At 38.2% G+C, this 16,258-nt stretch overlaps 1 protein-coding gene across 2 annotated transcripts in view; it reads left to right on the forward strand.

Annotated features, from left to right (window-relative positions):
* The window catches only part of TMPRSS15 (transmembrane serine protease 15), a 142,156-nt gene that overhangs the window by 120,224 nt on the left and 5,674 nt on the right, over positions 1-16,258 (forward strand). For both annotated transcript variants that reach the window (XM_005901870.2, XM_005901871.2), the window contains 2 exons: positions 8,488-8,669; positions 10,352-10,447. In XM_005901870.2, the coding sequence (XP_005901932.2) occupies positions 8,488-8,669; positions 10,352-10,447 (278 nt within the window). The remainder of the gene's footprint in view (positions 1-8,487; positions 8,670-10,351; positions 10,448-16,258) is intronic.

Below are 16,258 nucleotides of genomic sequence, written 5' to 3' on the forward strand. Positions count from 1 at the left end.
TGTTTTAGAAATTATTTCATTTCTACTTAAACATACTCTAAAAAAATATTGTGGGTTTAGTTTCTCTATCTACCTATTCTTACAGTTTTAGGAGATCAGCTAATAATAAATTATCTCCTTCAGGTTGCAGAAATCCTGTAGCACTTTTTCAAGATTTTAGTAATTTTTACAGATCAAAAAAATGAAGAGTATTTTCCTAAGCCAGTAGAGATTTCAAGATTAGTGACTTATTTGGTTTTGGTTATGGCATGGATCTTGATTCCTTTTCTAAGAGATACCAATTCCTAATCTGGTGTCATCTACATAAAGTCACCTTTGGCTCATATCATATAACTCATTTCCTTGATAGTATTCTATCAGCACTACTTTTAATAACATACTTTTATTAACTGCTGCTGCTGCTGCTAAGTCGCTTCAGTCATGTCCAACTCTGTGCGACCCCATAGACGGCAGCCCACAAGGCTCCCCCATCCCTGGGATTCTCCAGGCAAGAACACTGGAGTGGGTTGCCATTTCCTTCTCCAGTGCATGAAAGTGAAAAGTGAAAGTGAAGTCGCTCAGTCGTGTCCGACTCCTAGCGACCCCATGGACTGCAGCCCACCAGGCTCCTCCGTCCATGGGATTCTCCAGGCAAGAGTACTGGAGTGGGGTGCCATTGCCTTCTCCAACTTTTATTAACAGGTAACATTATTATTATTAGTCCACTCAGAAGTTTTATTTCCTAAATGTTTCAGCATCTGATCTCTGAAGCTACTTCTACTTTGAGAACAAATTCTTCATCTTGGATGGTATCACTGTGAGCTCCCTTCCCTTATTTATTTTGTGTAATCACGTGTGCTGATATGGCTTGATCTGCAACTCCTCTCTCTACCTGGCTAAAATGTGTAACCGCTGGTTGTGCTCAATCTTTCTGACTCCTGGATTGCATCTCGTTTTTCATATATTCCTTCAGTCAGTGAGCACTCACCATTTTTTGTTCTGCTTTTGGCTTCACCGAGTCTTCACTGAGGTGTGTGAGTTCTCTATTGTGGCCCACAGGCTTAGTTTGGGGCTCCCAGTTCCCTGACCAGGGGTGTAACTTGTGTCCCCTGCATTGGAAGGGAGATTCTTAACCACTGGACCACTAGGGAAGTCCAGTGAACATAGCCTGGGCCAAGCACTGTTCTAAGTTTTGGGGGTAATAATGCTCCACAGATCAACAAAGTTTTTGTGTGAATGATGCTTATATTACAGGCTAGGGCAGAGAACAAAAACACTGAGAAGCCTTGCTACCACTGTTAATCAGGAAGTGATTGACAGTGGGGTAGGAACAAGATATGAGATATGAGCAAGACCGTATCCCAGGCCCTGGTGAGGACTCAGTCGGCCGTGGGAAGTGGGATGTGAGCCTGGAAGGTGGAAGAGTGACCTTGTCTTGTCCGGTATCTGTGTAGAGATTCCACTGCTGAGGGGAGCAAGGGTAAAGTTGGGGAAACCAGTCAGAAAGAAACAATGGTGGCTCTAAGATTATGTTAGAGGAAGCTGGACAAATGCCTGGATCTTATTAATACGCTCAGACGCTGAGAGTCATCTAAAGTTGCACTGATCTCAGAAAGTGAAGAGGAACTAAAGAACTTCTTGATAAGGGTGAAAGAGGAGACTGAAAAAGCTGGCTTGAAACGCAACATTAAAAAAATAATAATAAGATCATGGAATTCAGTCCCATCACTTCATGGTAAATAAAAAGGGAAAAACTAGAAGCAGCAACAGATTTTATTTTCTTGGGCTCCAAAATCACTGCAGACAGTGACTGCAGCCACAAAATTAAAAGATGCTTGCTCCTTGGATAGAAACGTACGACAAACCTAGATAGCATTTTAAAATGCAGAGACATCACTCTTGAGAGTCCCTCAGACTGCAAAGAGATCAAACCAGTCAGTCCTAAAGGAAGTCAACTGTAAATATTCATTGGAAAGACTGATGCTGAAACTGAAGCTTGAATAGTTTGGCCACCTGATGGGAAGAGTTGACTCATTAGAAAAGACCGTGATGCTGGGAAAAGTGAAGTCGCTCAGTCATGTCTGACTCTTTGCGACCCCATGGACTGTAGTCTGCCAGGTTCCTCCGTCCATGGGATTTTCCAGGCAAGAATACTGGAGTGGATTGCCATTTCCTTCTCCAGGAGATCTTCCTGACCCAGGGATCGAACCTGGGTCTCCCACATTGCAGGCAGATGCTTTACCATCTGAGCCACCAGCAGATGCTAGGAAAGAAGGAAGGCAAAAGGAGATGTGGGCGGCAGAGGATGAGGTGGTTGGATAGCATAACCAACTTAATGAATATGAATTTGAACAGAGTCTGGAAGTAGTAAAGGCCAGGGGAACCTAGCATGCTGCAGTTAAAGGGGTCTAAAAGAGAGTGGGAAATAGATGGGGAAACAGTGTCAGACTTTAATTTTGGGGCTCCAAAATCACTGCTGATGGTGATTGCAGCCATGAAATTAAAAGATGCTTACTCCTTGGAAGGAAAGTTATGACCAACCTAGATAGCATATTCAAAAGCAGAGACATTACTTTGCCAACAAAGGTCCACCTAGTCAAGGCTATGGTTTTTCCTGTGGTCATGTATGGATGTGAGAATTGGACTGTAAGAAATCTGAGTGCCGAAGAATTGATGCTTTTGAACTGTGGTTTTGGCGAAGACACTTGAGAGTCCCTTGGACTGCAAGGAGATCCAGCCAGTCCATTCTAAAGGAGATCAGCCCTGGGATTTCTTTGGAAGGAATGACGCTAAAGCTGAAACTCCAGTACTTTGGCCTCCTCATGCGAAGAGTTGACTCACTGGAAAAGACTCTGAAGGAGATCAGCCCTGGGATTTCTTTGGAAGGAATGATGCTAAAGCTGAAACTCCAGTACTTTGGCCTCCTCATGTGAAGAGTTGACTCACTGGAAAAGACTCTGATGCTGGGAGGGATTGGGGGCAGGAGGAGAAGGGGACGACAGAGGATGAGATGGCTGGATGGCATCACCGACTCGATGGACGTGAGTTTGAGTGAACTCTGGGAGTTGGTGATGGACAGGGAGGCCTGGCGTGCTGCAATTCATGGGGTCGCAGAGAGTCGGACATGACTGAGTGACTGAACTGAACTGAACTGAAAAGAGAGTCGAACATGACTTAGTGACCAAACTACAACAACAGATAGATAAGGAGAAGAATAAAGGGTTTGTCTTTAAGCAATAAGATGAGTGTTCATATCATTTATTGAGATGATGAAAATGAGAAGAAACAGAACTAGAAAGGGAATAAAAGTTCTGATGTTTTGTGTATTAAATTTGAAACTTCCTTTCAGAATCCAGGCTTCCCAGGTGGCACTAGTGGTAAAGAACCTGCCTGCCAATGCAAGAGACTCAAGAGACGTGGCTATTTCTGGTATTTAAAGTCATGGCATTGGATAAGATCATCATTGAAACTAATGTTAATGAAGAAAAGAAGGCAGAAAGCAAATTCTAGAATATTCTAATATCTAAATATTTGAGAAGAAAAGAGCTGGCAAAGAGAAACTGAGGAAGAGTAGAGAGTGAAATGAGAGGAAAATCACAAATCCGTGGATAGTCTGGGGAATCAAGTGAAGAAAGGCACTCAAAGATGATTTATTAAGTTTCCAAATATAATCCTTGTTGTTGTTCAGTTGCTAAGTCATGTCTGACTCTTTGCGATCCCGTGGATTATAGCCTACCAGGCTCCTCTGTCCATGGGATTCTCCAGGCAAGACTACTGGAAGGGGTTGCTATTTCCTTCTCCAGGGGATCTTCCTGACCCAGGGACTGAACCCACATCTTCTGCAATGCAGGTATATTCTTTAACCAAAGCCACCTGGGAAGCCCAGCAGTAATCCACCAGATCAAATAGTGCTGAGGATTGTTTGGCTTAGTCTTGGTTCCCTGTACTTATTTCTCTTTTCACACTTAAACACATAGATGCATAACTTTATTTTAAAAACATACTTAATAGATGAAATAAAAAGTCCCATACGTATGAAACGCTTTCCTATTCATGAGAAAGGATAATATTGGAACACACCCTTCCTGTCAACCCTCCTTTACAATACATCTGCCTTTTTACACACTTGGCTTTTTTTCTTTTGAGTTTCTTTATGGACTCATGGCCCTTTATTAACAATGTATTTTATTAACTAGAATAATTATTGTGATTACTATATGATGCTCAAATTGTTAAAGCTAGCCAGTGTTATCCCATTTAATATGGTTCCTTTGTTCTTTTAAAATTACCTCCGATACTCTTGAAAACTTTATTGATCTCTGACAACAGTAGCACATTTCAGTGGCATTCCAATTCTTTCTTGCCTTTGAAAATTGGCTATTCCATTAGGAATTCTTTTCCATTCATGGAGAATGAAAATAGAGACTAAAAGTTCTGTAAACATATGGGTTGGCAGTGGGTAAACTTGCTGAGGTTGCTTTATGCTACCGTTAGAAATGGGAGAATATTAAAAAATTCAGTTTATAGTATGGGTTCCCATTGATCTTTTTTTCCTTTTAGCATATTGCGTTGCTGTATGATAATTATCTTACCATATTTACTTCCTACCACAGTGAAAATCCCACTTACAAATGGACATTTTTTTTTAAGATTTTTACAGATCAGATGACTATTTATATTTACTTTGACCATGTCGAGTGGCATATGGGATCTTAGTTCCCCAACCAGGGATAGAATCCATGCTCCCTTCAGTGGAAATGCAGATCCCTAAACACTGGACCACCAGGGATGTCCCCTGGACATTGTTATGCTTACGTTAGTGAAGTTATTTAATCCCAAGACAGAGCAACATAAAGTGGGCAGCATCTATGGAGCACCTGGTATATGCCATGAGGTACACAGTCTTTGAAGTTGCAGAGGTCGGGAACACACATCTTTTTATTTCATCTCAACCTATGCCTTTCTTTTCCTCACTACTGAGAATAACACTTTGCTTGAACAGAGCAGGCAAAGATGAAATGTAGCAGAAATTCCGCCCACTTGCCCTAACTAAAAATACCCTATTTCTGCCATCTTTAGCCTCTGCTGGATTGGGTCTGCCTATCCAGTGGGGTTATATACTGTTCCCATCCCAACCTGTCTTCTCTCCTATAGCTTTTCCTTGATGTGTGAGATTACAGATGCTTTGAAACAAGAATATTTTTGAAACATACCAAGTCCCCTTTCTTCGTCTGTAGTGATTTCTCTGAAGATTTTCTTCCCCCATCTCTTGGCTCTGGATGAATGGAAAAGCTAGGAAGGATATGTATTGCTCAATATACCAATAGTAATTACAAAGTACGGATTCTTGAGTCCCATGCCAACCTTCTAAATTAGAATTTCTAAAGATAGAATGTAGGAATCTGAATTTTTAGCAAATTTCTCCAGTCATTCATAAGATTTAAGTACCGTTGGCTATGACTTCCGTAGTCTCAAGTCTTTGTGCTCAGAGAAAAGGATGTAGTCATTTTATTTTGCTTGTGCTAGTGTGGGGCTCATGCCGGGGAAGTTAATTACATAGACACGGAAAGTTATGCAGAAGGGACATGAGAGAGAAGTGCAAATGACACATGTTGGAGAGATATTTCTTACCTATAGCGCTGCTTACAGATGGTGGGAAAAAACATGGAAGAGAGGCTCTATTCATTGTAGCAGAATAATAATTTCAGAAATCGTTAAGAATTATGTCAGAATAACATTGCAGTAAGCCACATTAGACCAGAAGATTAAAACATGCATGTTTAATCTTAGTTTGTTGTTTGTGTTGCTTCTCTATTTGAAATACCAAAATAATGAGAGAAAATGGTGATTCCTAAACTTTGCATTACCTACAAATTCTCTCATATCAGTGTTATTTCAATAGTTCTCAGATAGAGTACAGTACATACAAAAGAGATAATTTGGGAATTTAGCTACTAAACTGCATTTTATCCGAGCTGCATTGTTTTATTGATTTAAATTGATAGCAAGTAAATTGAATATACCACTGAGAACTTTTTTGTATTTTTTCTGAATATAAAATATGTAGAAACATTTAAGGAGACAATAAATTTTTTAAGTAAATGTACTCAATTTCAAAATGAAATCTATAAAATGGGGTCATACTTCCTTTGAACAAATGTTAATAATTATTATTGAAATGTTATACCATTAATATAGTGTTATTAGTATAATAATTAGTATACCAATTATACCAATTAATAAACAATACTTTATTCTCATTCATAATGAAATCAATAATTAATAATTTATTAAATAAATAACTTACTTATCTCAGTATTTATAAGTGATTTGATTATGGGCTACTTAATTATAAATAGTAAATTTAATAATTTATTAATAATAAATGAACAAAAGTAATAATGACTTATCATTACTAAATAATACTATAAGTGATTAGTATGTATAATTTAACATATAAATAATAATATAATGCATTGGTTATATAAACTATAATGCAAGATATATATAAATAAATACAATTAAATGCAAAGTAGGAAAATAGTGGGGCAATTTTAAGATGCATTTTTTGTAAATATCAAGTAAATATATAAATTAAATGCTGAGTAAAAATACTTACAGCTTTTTCAGAGGAGTAATTATTTAAGAGGAATACACAAAGTAATGAATAAATAGGTAAAAACATAACAGATGGACTTGGAATAACTTCATGCCCTTTATATATTTACATATATTTGTAGGTGACTTGGATTCTAATATTTGAAGTACCGTGTTAAACTAGGCATTTATGACCACAGAGAATTGAATGACTAGTTCTGTTATATTACAGTTATTGGAATTTTCACTTCATTGTGAATATGGCTCAGTTGGCTTAATACCAGTTTTCCAACAGTAATTTCTTGGTATGGAGATGTTGCCTACCAACAGCACATTGAGGAATTTCTGTACACTTTCAAATTCTAATACAATCTCCAATTTAATTTGCCTATAATACAAATGTTATCCTTTACCAGTACATTATCAGTAGTCAACATTGTGTATGAAAAATTGTGAGTTCATTATGTGTGGAAACTGCTCAAGTTCATGTATTACCTTATAAATATAATAGGTTTTATTGTTTATGTGACTTCTGTGAATTCAGTGATCCCCTAAACAGGAGGTGCTGCTGAACTTCCTTTCATTGTTACCATAGCTACTGTGGTTGCTGGAAGGAGCCTTGAACCAAGAGGTGGTCTCCACACTGGAATGTGATCTATAGCAGTAGTTCTCAAACCTTACCAACAACATGGAGATTTAATTTAAAAATGAATATTTAAAAATGCCTCTCTCCATCCCAGACTTATTAAATCAGAGATAGGGAAAGGAGAACAGTGTTATTTAAAAGTGAAACAGGTGATTCTAATGGGAAACATAAGTTGAAAACCACAATCTTGTTCAGTTTAGTCACTCAGGCGTGTCCAACTCTTTGAGACCACGTGGACTGCAGCACGCCAGGCTTCCCTATCCATCACCAATCCAGAGTCTGCTCAAATTCATGTCCATTGAGTCGGTGATGCCATCCAACCATCTCATCCTCTGTTGTCCCTTTTCTCTCTGCCTTTAATCTTTCCCAGCATCACGGTCTTTTCCAAGGAGTCAGTTCTTTGCATCAGGTGGCCAAAGTATTAGAGCTTCAGCTTCAGCCTCAGTCCTTCCAATGAATATTCAGGGTTGATTTCCTTTAGGATTGAGGTGTTTGGTCTCCTTGCTCTCCAAGGGACTCTCAAAAGTCTTCTCCAACACCACAGTTCAAAAGCATCAGTCCTTCAGCACTCAGATTTCTTTATGGTCTAAATCTTACATCCATACATGATTACTAAAAAAACCATACCTTTGAATAGAGGGACGTTTTTTGGTAAAGTAATATCTCTGCTTTTTAATATTCTGTCTAGTTTGGTTCATAGCTTTTCTTCCAAGGAGCAAGCTCTTTTAATTTCATGGCTGCAGTCACCATCTGCAGTGATTTTGGAGCCTCAAAAAATAAAGTCTCTCACTTTTTCCATTGTTTCCCCATCCATTTGCTGTGAAGTGATGGGACCAGGCGCCATAATCTTAGCTTTTTGAATGTTAAGTTTTAAGCCAGCTTTTTCTCTCCTCTTTCACTTTCATCAAGAGGCTCTTCAGTTCCTCTTCACCTTCTGCCATAAGGGTGGTGTCATCTGAATATCTGAGGTTATTGATATTTCTCCCAGCAACCTGGATTCCAGCTTGCACTTCATCCAGCCCAGCATTTCACATGATTTATTCTGCATATAAATTAAATAAGCAGGGTGACAATGTACAGCCTTGATGTACTCCTTCGCCAATTTGGAAATTAAAGGAAATATTTTTAAAGAAGAATTCGTCAGAGAAGTGCAAGATTACCTGAAGATATGAACAAGTGGTTCTGAAATATCTACTGTGAATTTCTCTAGAGTGTAACTGTGGTGGATGGGAAATTTCTTATTCTTTTGTTTTCATAATCTTTAGGAGAAATATGGAGCCGTCTAAGTGGAAAGCAGTGCTAGGCCTGCATATGGCATCAAATCTGACTTCTCCTCAGATAGAAACTAGGTTGATTGACCAAATTGTCATAAACCCACACTACAATAAACGGAGAAAGGACAATGACATCGCCATGATGCATCTTGAAATGAAAGTGAACTACACAGGTAGGAGAAATCAGCTTTAGTCATCTTATCTGACCATATTAATTCAAGATCAGACTTGAAATATTATCAGTACCAGTGTATTAATAGTCCATAAAAGTTGGGTAATTTGTTATAGAAATCATTATAATTTAAATGGAATTGGGAAATGGGGAGACACATATTAAATTACCTTCATCAAGGTGCTTAAATCCAGCTTTCTGGAAAATTGACCAGTAAAATAAAACTCTCAGAGTCCTGTATAACAGTCAACTCCCAGGAGCAACCCAGAGAAAGTAGATCATGCTCTACTGCACGCAACCTCTCTTTCTCATGGAAAAGAAAGGTAGGTTCACCTGCTACAGATTCTGGAATAGGACAAAGTGAGACGACCATGTGTTCAAAGAGCAAAGGGAGTGAGAATGGCTATCCGTGTGTGTGTGTGTGTGTGTCTGTGCTCAGTCATCTCCGACTCTTTGTGACCCCATAAACTGTAGCCCACCAGCCTCCTGTGTCCGTGGAATTTTCCAGGCAAGAGTACTGGATTATGTTGCCATTTCTTCCTCCAGAGGATTTTCCTGACTCAAGGGTCAAGCCCATGTCTCTTCTGTCTCTTGCCTTGGCAGGTAGACTCTTTACCACCCAGCCACCATTCATAAAGAGAGTCAGTAATATTAATGAAATGGCAGATGGAGGGCTTCCTCCAAAAATGTAAATAAGGTACAAGAAATCACCTGAGAGAGTAAACCTTATCCTGAAGGGCTCTGCTCAGCTCCAACCTTTACTCTGAAGACTTTCCAGTCCCCAGTCAGGAGAAAGTGCTGGCATTCCTGTGCTTCTAAGGAATTTGGTCTCCATGTGTAGGAGTGTGTGTTAGTTGCTCCATTGTGTATAACTCTTGTGACTCCATGGACTTTAGCCTGCAGGCTCCTCTGTCCATGGAATTCTCCAGGCAAGAGTACTGGAGTGGGTTGCCATTTCCTTCTCCAGGGGATCTTCCCCACGGGTCTCCTGTATCACAGCGGATTCTTTACCATGAACCACCAGGGAAGGCCCCACATGTAGGAGAGCACTTCTCAAAGGCACACGCTTGCTGTAGTTGGGTGTATGAGCCTATCCTTTTATCTACTTTTGTGTCTGCCCTGTGTTTTACATGTCTCGGATGCGGAATAAATGTTAGGAGGCTTGCAAATTATTGGAGAAGGGCTTAAAAAGTCAGCAAGCTGTGCTAATGCCTCCATAAGTACCCTGTAAAACAATCGCCTAAGACCCTTTTTAATGTGGGGATAATTGGGGGAAAGAAAAATCCCCCACAGAACATTTGCCCAAATTTCTCTTAATTAACCCTGATAAAACAGCCTTACCAAGATTTTCACAGAACTGGCACCACATTCTATTAAGTACCACGATGATTTAAAAATCAAATGTGTATGACTAATTCCAGAACTAAGATGTGTACATTACAGCAGAGTAATTGAGACAATGCGGGGGATCCTAAAAGGCCACCAGTGGTACCTAATCCACTTTCAAAGAAGTGCTGCTCTGCAATGCTTCTTTCCCTTAAGACTGATGTCTAAAACATGTCCAGGCAGCATAAAATGAAAACACAAGTTTTTTTTAGATGAAATGTTGAAAAGGATTGATTTTTAAAACTTTTGGAAATGCATGTGTGTTTGTCCTTGTTTTGTTTTCTTTCATATTTCCAGATTATATACAGCCTATTTGTTTACCAGAAGAAAATCAAGTTTTTCCCCCAGGAAGAATTTGTTCTATTGCTGGCTGGGGGGCACTTATATATCAAGGTAAATTGTCAGATTCAAAAGAAAATATAAAAAGCTTGCTAGTACTCTACCCTGTGACTGTTTTCAAAAGACTCATATTATAACACTTTTCCTCAATGTCTCTTAAAAGCGCTGTCAGGCTTATATTCGTATGTTCTTTTTTGTATAGTTAAAAATTTCATTTCCAAATTGCATTACCATATTATAAAACTATAATTATTATAAGAGGGAAATCCAAGCATCCCCCGAGCTCAATATCTAATGTTAATATTAATATTATAAACAATCTGATGAAAAGATATACTCACTGAAATGAATATAGCCAAAAGTGACAAAAATGTATTTTTGTAAAGCATATGGATGAAGTCTCATCAAAAGTCAAATTATTTTCTTTTTAATTAATGTTTTTTATTGAAGGATAATTGCTTTACAGAATTTTGTTGTTTTCTGTCAAATCTCAACATGACTCAGCCATAGTCTGAGCCTCCCTTTTGAACCTCCCTCCCATCTCCCTCCCCATCCCACCTCCTCTAGGTTGATACAGAGCCCCTGTTTGAGTTTCCTGAGCCAACAGCAAATTCCTATTGACTATTTTACATATGGTAATGTAAGTTTCCATGTTACTCTTTCCATACATCTCCCCCTCTCCTCCCCTCTCCCCATGTCCATAAGTCTGTTCTCTATGTCTGTTTCTCCATTGCTGCCCTGCAAATAAGTTCTTCAGTACCATTCTTCTAGATTCCATATATATGTGTTAGAATATGATACTTATCTTTCTCTTTCTGACTCACTTCACTCTGTATAATAGGTTCTAGGTTTATCCACCTCATCAGAACTGACTCAAATGTGTTCCTTTTATGGCTGAGTAATACTCCATTGTATATATGTACCACAACTTCTTTATCCATTCATCTGTCGATGGATATCTAGGTTGCTTCCATGTTCTAGCTATTGTGAATAGTGCTGAAATGAACAATGGGATACATGTGTCTTTTTCAGTTTGGTTACCTCAGGATATATGCCTAAGAGTGGGATTGCTGGGTCTTATGGTGGTTTTATCCCTAGTCTTATAAGGAATCTCCATACCGTCTTCCATAGTGGCTGTATCAATTTACATTCCCACCAACAGTTCAAGAGTGTTCCCTTTTCTCCACACCCTCTCCAGCATTTATTGTTTGTAGACTTTTAGTATATTTTTATTCAAGCTCATAGGACCTTATCAGTTCAGTTCAGTTCAGTTGCTCAGTTGTGTCTGACTCTTTGCAACCCCATGGACTGCAGCACACCAGGTCTCCCTGTCCATCACCAACTCCTGGAGTTTACTCAAACTCATGTCCACTGAGTCATTGATGCCATCCAACCATCTCATCTCTGTTGTCCCCTTCTCCTCCTGCCTTCAGTCTTTCCCAACATCAGGGTCTTTTCAAACGAGTCAGTTCTTTGCATCAGGTGGCCAAAGTATTGAAGTTTCAGCTTCAGCATTAGTCCTGCCAATGAATATTCAGGACTGATTTCCTTCAGGATGGACTGGTTGGATCTCCTTGCAGTCCAAGGGACTCTCAAAAGTCTTCTCCAACACCACAGTTCAAAAGCATCAATTCTTCGGTGCTCAGCTTTCTTCACAGTCCAACTCTCACATCCATACATGACTACTGGAAAAACCATAGCCTTGACAAGATGGACTTTTGGGTTTTTTTTATATTCTGGTTTTTTTTAATATTCTGTCTAGGTTGTTCATAACTTTCCTCCCAAGGAGTAAGCGTCTTTTAATTTCATGGCTGCAGTCACCATCTGCAGTGATTTTGGAGCCCAGAAAATAAAGTCTGTCACTGTTTCCATTGTTTCCCCATCTATTTGCCATGAAGTGATGGGACCAGATGCCATGATCTTAGTTTCCTGAATGTTGAGTTTTAAGCCAACTTTTTCACTCTCCTCTTTCACTTTCATCAAGAGGTTCTTTAGTTCTTCTTATAGGACCTTATAATGACTCATTTTAAATTTTTTTTTATTTTTTTGTTTTTTAACTTTACAATATTGTATTGGTTTTGCCATATATCAACATGAATCCGCCACAGGTATAAACGTGTTCCCCATCCTTAACCCTCCTCCTCCTCCCTCCCCATACCATCCCTCTGGGTCGTCCCAGTGCACCAGCCCCAAGCATCCAGCATCGTGCATTGAACCTGGACTGGCGACTCGTTTCATATATGATATTATACATGTTTCAATGCCATTCTCCCAAATCATCCCACCCTCACCCTCTCCCACAGAGTCCAAAAGACTGTTCTATACATCTGTGTCTCTTTTGCTGTCTCGTATACAGGGTTATTGTTACCATCTTTCTAAATTCCATATATATGTGTTAGTATACTGTATTGGTGTTTTTCTTTCTGGCTTACTTCACTCTGTATAATAGGCTCCAGTTTCATCCACCTCATTAGAACTGATTCAAATGTATTCTTTTTAATGGCTGAGTAATACTCCATTGTGTATATGTACCACAGCTTTCTTATCCATTCATCTGCTGATGGACATCTAGGTTGCTTCCATGTCCTGGCTATTATAAATAGTGCTGCGATGAACATTGGGGTACATGTGTCTCTTTCACTTCTGGTTTCCTCAGTGTGTATGCCCAGCAGTGGGATTGCTGGGTCATAAGGCAGTTCTTTTGTAGACTTTTTGATGATGGCCATTCTGACCAGTGTGAGGTGATACCTCATTGTAGTTTTGGTTTGCATTTCTCAAATAGTGAGCAATGTTGAGCATCTTTTCATGTGTTTGTTAGCCGTCTATATATGTCTTCTTAGGAAAAGTGTCTGTTAGGTCTTTTTCCCACTTTTTGATTGGGTTGTTTGTTTTTCTGGCATTGAGTTGTATGAGCTGCTTGTATACTTTGGAAGTTAATCCTTTGTCAGTTGTTTCATTTGCTATTATTTTCTCCCATTCTGAGGGTTGTCTTTTCAACTAGCTTATAGTTTCCTTTGCCATGCAAAAACTTGTAAGTTTAATCAGGTCCCACTTGTTTAGTTTTGTTTTTATTTCCATTACTCAAGGAGGTGGGTCACAGAGGGTTAGCTTTGATTTATGTCATCAACTGTTCTACCTATATTTTCCTCTAAGAGTTTTATAGTTTCTGGCCTTACATTTGGGTCTTTAATCCATTTTGAGTTTATCTTTGTGTATAGCTTAGGAAGCATTCTAATTTCATTCTTTAACATGCAGCTGTCTTCCTAGCACCATTTATTGAAGATGCTGTCATTGCCCCATTGTATATTCTTGCCTCCTTTGTCAAAAATAAGATACCCATGATACATGGGTGTATTTCTGGGCTTTCTATCTTAAGAAGCCAAGTTATTAACTACTACTTTTCCCAAAGCAATGAAAGTGTTTGTATTAATCATAGAAATAATATAATTTATATTACATAAATTATCATATAAATGTTTACATGATAAATCATATAAATTAATCATATAAATGTAAAGATGAGTAGGAAATTCTTTTCAACATGCTGATTCCACCTACTGACAGACTATAAATTAATAAACCATTGGCTCACTAGCATTTTTTGATAGCATGCTTTCCAAACAAAGAAAACATGCCCATATTAAAAATAATCAAGCATTTAAAAATAAAAAGCATTCTAGTACTTCATACCCCATAAATGTAACTGGAAGTTTCATTGGTTTCAAAATTCTTCATGGGAGTTAACTCCATGTAGGATAATTTGACCATTCGTTCATAGCTAAGCAAAAAGTTAAAGAACTATTGTCAGGTGGAAAAACCTGGTCTCTAGAATTACAACAGGTCATTGCCATCTTATGTAAAGATCCTAATTGCATTTAAGATGAAAATGCACAAAATCTTGTGGAGAGGAGCAGGTCCCAAAAGCAAAAGATGCACAGCAAAAATATTCTTACTTCTTGTAGGAGAGAGTATAATATGTGAGTCAAATCATTGTCTGATGGTTCCAACAAAGCTTCTCCACTGCAATTACGTTATGTGGCTGAAATGCTTTGCTTCTGCTGCCCGGAAAGTATATTGAAGTCAAAGACTGTTTATTATTCTATTTCCTCCATTTGAAAAATGTCATAACTTATTAACTTTGAAATCTGAAGAGTAAAAATGATTCTTAGATATTTTTTCTATCAGACTTCAAGCTAAAAGACATTTATGACTACAATGTACTCTTTAAAAACAAATTATCTACTAACAAAATTTAAGACTTTATTGCATAAGAAATTATTTTTTTAAGAGTTGAGTAAACTTGTTCAGATTTGCTTATTGTTACTAAAGATATGCATTTAATTGACTTAAGAAAAGACTCTGGGAGTGGTATGGAGCCAAGAAAAAAAAAATCTGCATCTGAGATCAATTTCACTTAGAAATAAAGAAATCATATTTAAATACTTCCTGGGTGATGGCAATTTTAACGAATTTTATAAACTTTGTCTTAGGGTTTCCAACTATTTCTAAAATAACAGTTTTTCCCCTTTGAGTATAATATACTAATTAATTTTCTAAGAAGATTATGAACATATTGCTTACAAAGAAAAGAAAGAAGTATTAGTTGATTAAATCAAGGCAACTAGTAAAATTAAAATAATTTCACCAACATTTTTGTGTGGGTTTTTTCTGTGTGAACATGTATATTTTCAATTGTCCTCTTGATAACTCATGTTGACAAGTATTAACTGTAAGACCACTGCTCAAATTTTTTTTAACTTTTTAAAAAGTTTTATCATATAGCGAACCAATTTTTTTATTTCTTGACAAGCAGCAAAATTGTCTTTGATTTTTATCGTAAAACTAAGTCTACCAGGCCATACTCCATCTTCATAGAATAAATGACAGTGAGATGCTGAAAGTTCTCCATCATAACCTCTATAATTCACTTTTTAAAGTCCATTGTCAAACTTTAAAAGTCATCCAGCCTCTGAAGTCACTGGCACCAGTTGGAATCAGTTCCCAACTTCATGTTCACTGTCACACTGATGCCTTGAAATTGACCATGGTTAGAGTGCTTATAACAGGCACATTGACAGACAATACATATTGGGGCTTTGTCTTCATTTTTGAAAACCAGTTACTGAATATTTACAAACACACCACTGGGTTATTTACACATTGCTTTGCACCTAAATCTCACACACACACACACACACACACACACACACGTTTGTTTCTCATTTTTTAGTGTGGCAACAAAACGTAACTGGAAATGAGGTCACACCAACACTGGCTGTCACATGCGCTAGCTGATTTTCAACTTTCTGCCTCTCTTGAGAAACCAAATAGAATTGCTAATTATTGGAAAGTGCTTACCATGTACCTTTTCTAGGGTACTAGACACCTGCTTTTTTCACATCCCTCTTGGGATTGGTGTTTCAGTAAACAAAGATTCAGGCTTTCAGTGGATGAGTCATTTTGTAAAAAGCATGGAAGTATGCTCTGCTACTCAATGCCTCCTTTCTCTCTGCACATGGATGACAAGCTGATTGCCCTGAGACCAGGGCACAGTTCCTCTGAGCTTTGTCTCCTGCACAGTTCGCACCTGTTTGCTCACAAAGGAGCTGAATACCATCATAAGGGAGCACCTATTCAGGTGGCAGATGAAAAGCACTTCTGGATTTCTGAGCCTTTGCTAATTTTCATGAATGAAGCTTTTTGTGTTGGTGGGCTTTTTTCCCCATGAACCATGTGGTCACCACTTGAAATTACTGAAAATACCCAAAGACTGTCTAGTCCAGTCAACCATCCCTGCTAACCCTTGGGAACTAAAGAAAGTGCTTTACTGTCACTCATTTGGCAAAATCCGCAGATGGGCTTTAT

The sequence above is a fragment of the Bos mutus genome, chromosome 1, assembly GCF_027580195.1.
Source record: "Bos mutus isolate GX-2022 chromosome 1, NWIPB_WYAK_1.1, whole genome shotgun sequence".
NCBI classification, from domain to species: Eukaryota; Metazoa; Chordata; class Mammalia; order Artiodactyla; family Bovidae; genus Bos; species Bos mutus.